Genomic DNA, 4,895 nt, shown 5'->3' with positions numbered 1-4,895 from the left:
TGCGGCACACGCAGCCCTGGAGCCGCTCGGAAAAGTCACTCGTCCCCCTGCCCTGGCCCATCCAGGGCAGCCTCCGGGGGATTTCCCTCTCGGACTCTTCCCCTTTTCCGCGGTGACCCTGGATCAGCGCTGGGTGCGGGATCCCCTCAGGGGCAACTGGGCCCGGTGCCCTCGGGATGGAGCTGGGATTACCAAGCCAGAGCTTGGTCCCTGTGCTTGTTCCCTCTCGGAGGGAGCTGTGCTCGGCCTCGGCCACGAGGGAACCCGCGGGAGGGCCAAAAACTGGGAACTGCAAAATGGGAACTGAACCCGGCCAGCTCTGGCCAGCAGACAGAGAGCTCGGCAGGGACTGTCCCCTCTGCAGCCCTGCCCACAGAGCAGGAACCTGGGAAAGGGTTTGGGTACCTTCGGGGAGGGTTTCAGAGGTGCTTTTGAAGCACCAACCTGCCACCTTTTATTAAAAAAAAAAAAAAAAAGGAATGAAGGATTGAAAAGCTCTTGTGAGCCAAATTTTGCAAGGAGAGCTCCCCTTGCCCCAGCAGAACAAGTTTCCATCCACAGCCTGAAATTGCCTTTATCATCACAGAGGAGATCACCAGCCCTGGGCCCACCCTGACCCCAAACTCTGCACCTCCTGCAGCCTGGGCAGCCTCACCCCAGCCCCCTGTCCCAGCCTGGCTGTGGGAGAACAGAAACCCCCCAGGAAAGGCCTCAGCTCTCCCTCGGGCTCCCCAAATTCAGGAAACCCTCGGCTGGAGGAAAGAGGCTGCACAAACCACTCTGACCGAGCCCCAGCAGCAATCCCTGCGGAATCCCCGAGGTATCAGAGGTCTGAACCCCGGCAGGGTATCAGGTATAAACCTCGCTGGGATGGATTTCTGCTCCTCCAGCCTCTATTCCGCAGATAGAAGCAGCAGGAGCCACCTCCTTTCCCTTTTCCCCTGAAGCAATCAGGGGTGTTCAGATCCCGACCATCGTCTCTCTACGGGGTCGGACCTGAGAATATCCACAGCAAAACCAAACAGGATTTATCCAGCTAGGAGGGGGAAAAGGAATAAACGGAAAAAATGAAATTTTCTCTCCCGGAGAACATCCTGGAATTATCCCAGGTGGGAGAGTTGCTCCATGGAGCACGGAAAGGAGGGAACGCGGGTTCTAAAGCCGACAGCAATCCCCACCTCACCTCGGCTTTCAAACCAGGAATGAACAATGCACAAACCGTCAGCTCATTTTCTGCACAGAGAGGAGCGTTTGGGAGGGCCAAAAAAAAAAAAATAGAATTATTTCATTCTGAATCCCGGAGGATGCAGCCCCTGCTACCAACCTGCAGGGATAGGGATGAGCCCGCAGAGCAGATCCCCGGAGGATCCCATAAAAAAAAAAAAAAAAAATAGAATTATTTCATTCTGAATCCCGGAGGATGCAGCCCCTGCTACCAACCTGCAGGGATAGGGATGAGCCCGCAGAGCAGATCCCCGGAGGATCCCATAAAAAACAACCAGCACCGAGGGTTTGGGGGGAAAACTTTCACAGAGCCAGAGCACGGGGTGAGGAGGATGAGGAGCAATTATTTAGGGAATTTGCAGGAGCAAATTTGAAGCCCTTCAAATTCCCTAAATAAATGCAGGCAGCATGTGGCAAAACCCGGCTGTGAGGCACAGAACCCCAGAGCTGAGCCCGGCACCTCCGCGCTCCTGTTTATACTGCATTAACAGTGATTGATTTATTATTATTATTATAATCTTGAATTTTTTATTCTCCACGTGAAACAACTTCTCTGCCCCGAAGTCCCTCGCTGCAGACACAAACCCAGCCTGGGCCGGTTCTGCCTCTCTCAGGAACCCTGCCCTGAACCGAAAATGATGATTCTGCCCCAGCATCACTTTGAGTCATTTCCCGCCTTCTCAGGAAGCCGGGCCGGGGTTTCTCATCCCCACCGTGCCCCGGCAGAGCGGACACGGGGCTGGATCGCGGCTCCGGGGCGGCTTTGGGAGCCCCGCCGGCTCCCGGGGATGCTCGGGGGGAGATTCCAGCCGGGAGAACGGGCAGGGATGCAGTGGGGATAATTTTCATTTTATACAGCTCAATCTGAGTAAAAAAATCTGATTTTTTTTCCATCTTTGCCTTGTACATGGAGATGGGAATTTATTTTTGGGGGGGAGTTAGGAGCGGTTCTTCCCAGCTCACAGCACCAGGGAATAATCCCTGACACTTTTTTACTAAAAATACCCAAATCCGGCCCGGTTCAAGTGGTGTTTTCCCAAGGAGAGCCTGGCTGCCGGGCTTTTCCAGGCTCCTGCAGCTCGGGCACACGGCAGGGCTGGAGCAGGATCCGTGTTTACGGATCCACACGTCCTCGCTTCGGATTTACACAAACATTTGTACACACACACAGGGAAATATTCCACAGCGACTCCAAATTTCTGCCAGAATAAATGAAAGCAGCACCGAGCTGTCGGGGATGGAGCCAAACGAGGCAGAGCGAGTGTGACACCCGGAATAAAAATTCAATAGGAGCGATTTTTCACAGCAAATTGCTCTGAAGGAGCCCCGTGCCGGGAAAGCAGCGCCTGACACGGGGAGTGAAATCCACCCTGGACACGGCGAGAAAACCCCACGGAGCCGCCCTCAGGGAGCCCCGGTGGGGTTGATCCTCTCTGAATATGACAAAGCCTCGCCTCACACGAATATGTTAAAAAAAAAAAAAATAAAAAATTAAAATAATTAGCGCCCGAGTCGCGCCCGTTAGAGGCAGCGGAGGCGCCGCCACAGCTCTGCCCGGGGAAGGAGTTTATTCACCGAGGGCTTCATGAGACCCAACTCCTGCTAATTCCGAGCTTGAGAGTGCAGAGGAAGCAAGTTAATAATGAATTCAAGAGTCACGCTGAGATTGGGTTGCGTTCAGTTTGGAAATTTGTGCGAGGATGAAGAAAAAAAAAAAAAAAAAGGAAAAAAAGCCCAACCAGAAAGAAAAGAGAATAATTGATTACAGAAATGAAAGCTTAATTCATAAAAGAAAAACATTTTCCATCCATCAACCTGCAACCAGTTAAGTGGAGAGTTTTAAAGAAACTGCAACATGGAGAAGGAGCCAACAGGAAAAAGGAAATGTATGAAAGAATGTAAACTATTCAAGTTTCATAAAGAGGAACAAGTAAACAGTTATTACATGCAAATAATTCCTAACATCACTGCTTTTAATTAATGCGGAGAAGTCAAAATATATCTGACACTGTGTGTATACATTTGAAGCCTTTGAGAAAGTGCTGCCATATGGCCATTAAAATATCGAGTTCTTATTTGGGCTCAAACGCAGGACTGAGGGCTTCGATCTGCAGCGCTCATTGGTGAGGAAATGCTGAAATTCTATTTATACCCTCGGAAACGCAGGTACAGGCAGGGCAGGCAGGGCTCCGTGTTTAACATTTCCAGGGGATTTATTTCCCTCTGCTCGGCTGGCACGGACGGATTTGTTTGGAAAAGCCGGGAAGGCAAATTGCCGTCCTGCTTTTCCCTGCCACGAGCGGGGGGAAATTGACCAAAATCCCCCCCCAGCAGCCACAGCTCCCTCCCGTGCCAGCCCTGCAGGCCGAGCTCTGAGTTATTATTTCACTTAAAACTCTCGATTTTCGCTATTTAAAGTCGAGCTGCCAGGTGGGGTTGGCTCACCCGCCGCTGCCTCCTGCGTGATGGGAGAAATTGAGGAAGGTTCGGGCTGGGGCCGTCTTATTTGTGTTTAGATAGATTAATAGATATTTAGACATATTTCCTGGCCGGTACCTACCCCTGCCGCTTCTCCCAACAAATCTGAGGTCGTTAAATCTCGCTACTTGGTTTTTCATCACGGCAGAGGCGTTGCGCAGCTCCGCCGAGTAATTCTCGTCGTTCCCCGCCATCACCGTGACCACGGTCCCATCGGGGACATCTCCGAGCGCTACGACCTAGGGCAGGGCCAGAGCATTTCAGGCTCAAATCGACCTTCACCGGAGCCAACCTGCGCTACGGTTCCCCCCCCTAAACCCGCGCAAAAAAAAACCCCAAAGCAAAACCAAAAGCAGCCCGAGCCCCCGAGGGAGGCTGAGAAAATCGGAGGGGGAAGGGGAAATGAGCTCGAAAAGGGTTAAAAGAAGACGGGGGGTCCGCGGGGAGGGGATGAAGGGAGGGTCAGGCCCCCCTCGGCCCCGTCGGAGGAGTCTGTGCCTTTTATTTTTGGATTCGGCATCAAAATCAAGCGGTGCCGAGCGCGGGGCGGCCGCGGGCGAGGCCCCGGAGCTGCGCGTCCGGCCCGGGGAAGCGCCGGCACCGGGGAAGGGCCCGCACCCCTCCCGGGGAGCAGCGCCGGAGCCGGGGGAACCCGGCTTAGAGCCCCCCTCATCCCTCCGGGCTGCCGGGCCGCGCTGCCCCCTGCCCCGCTCCCCTCGCCGCTCCCGGCTCGGTTTCGGCTTCCCCCGGCCGGCCCGGGGGTAACGGGGATGCCCAGCCCGGGGTGCCCCGGGGAGCCCGGGCAGCGCAGCCCCGCACCGGGGATTCAGCTCTTCGCTCGACTTTTCGCAGATTAGATCTCCCTTCCCTGCCTCGCTCTCCCTCTCCCAGGAAGGTAATTAACCTCCATCTCATTAAACTTCAAAGTTGCCTGAGAGCTCCTAACTGTACGGAATATCTAAGATGCCGTGACCGCGGGGCAATGCGGAGACTTGATTAAAAATAATAAACTGGGCTATTTGATTAAAAATAATAACCCGGGCTCCCTCGGCGGTGATGTCAGGAGCGATTTAAAGGGAAAAGGGCGAGCGGGTGGCAGCTCGGTCCCGTCGGGGCTCGGGACTCACCTTGAAGGCGACGGGCAGCGTCTTGTTGCACCTCCAGTGCGACGGCAGCACGGAGCACAAGAAGTT

The 4,895-nt window shown here is 54.2% G+C and overlaps 1 protein-coding gene across 1 annotated transcript in view; it reads right to left on the bottom strand.

Moving 5' to 3' along the window:
* Nucleotides 1-4,895, bottom strand: part of RUNX3 (RUNX family transcription factor 3) — a 32,801-nt gene that overhangs the window by 27,709 nt on the left and 197 nt on the right. The window contains 2 exon segments of the mRNA XM_031062079.1: nucleotides 3,785-3,941; nucleotides 4,830-4,895. The exon segment at nucleotides 4,830-4,895 is cut by the window's right edge and continues 95 nt beyond it. Of these exon segments, the coding sequence (XP_030917939.1) occupies nucleotides 3,785-3,941; nucleotides 4,830-4,895 (223 nt within the window).

The sequence above is a fragment of the Geospiza fortis genome, unplaced genomic scaffold (assembly GCF_000277835.1).
Source record: "Geospiza fortis unplaced genomic scaffold, GeoFor_1.0 scaffold432, whole genome shotgun sequence".
Taxonomy (NCBI): Eukaryota; Metazoa; Chordata; class Aves; order Passeriformes; family Thraupidae; genus Geospiza; species Geospiza fortis.
Note: the sequence above shows the minus strand (reverse complement) of the source record. Positions and strands in the feature narration are given on the sequence as shown.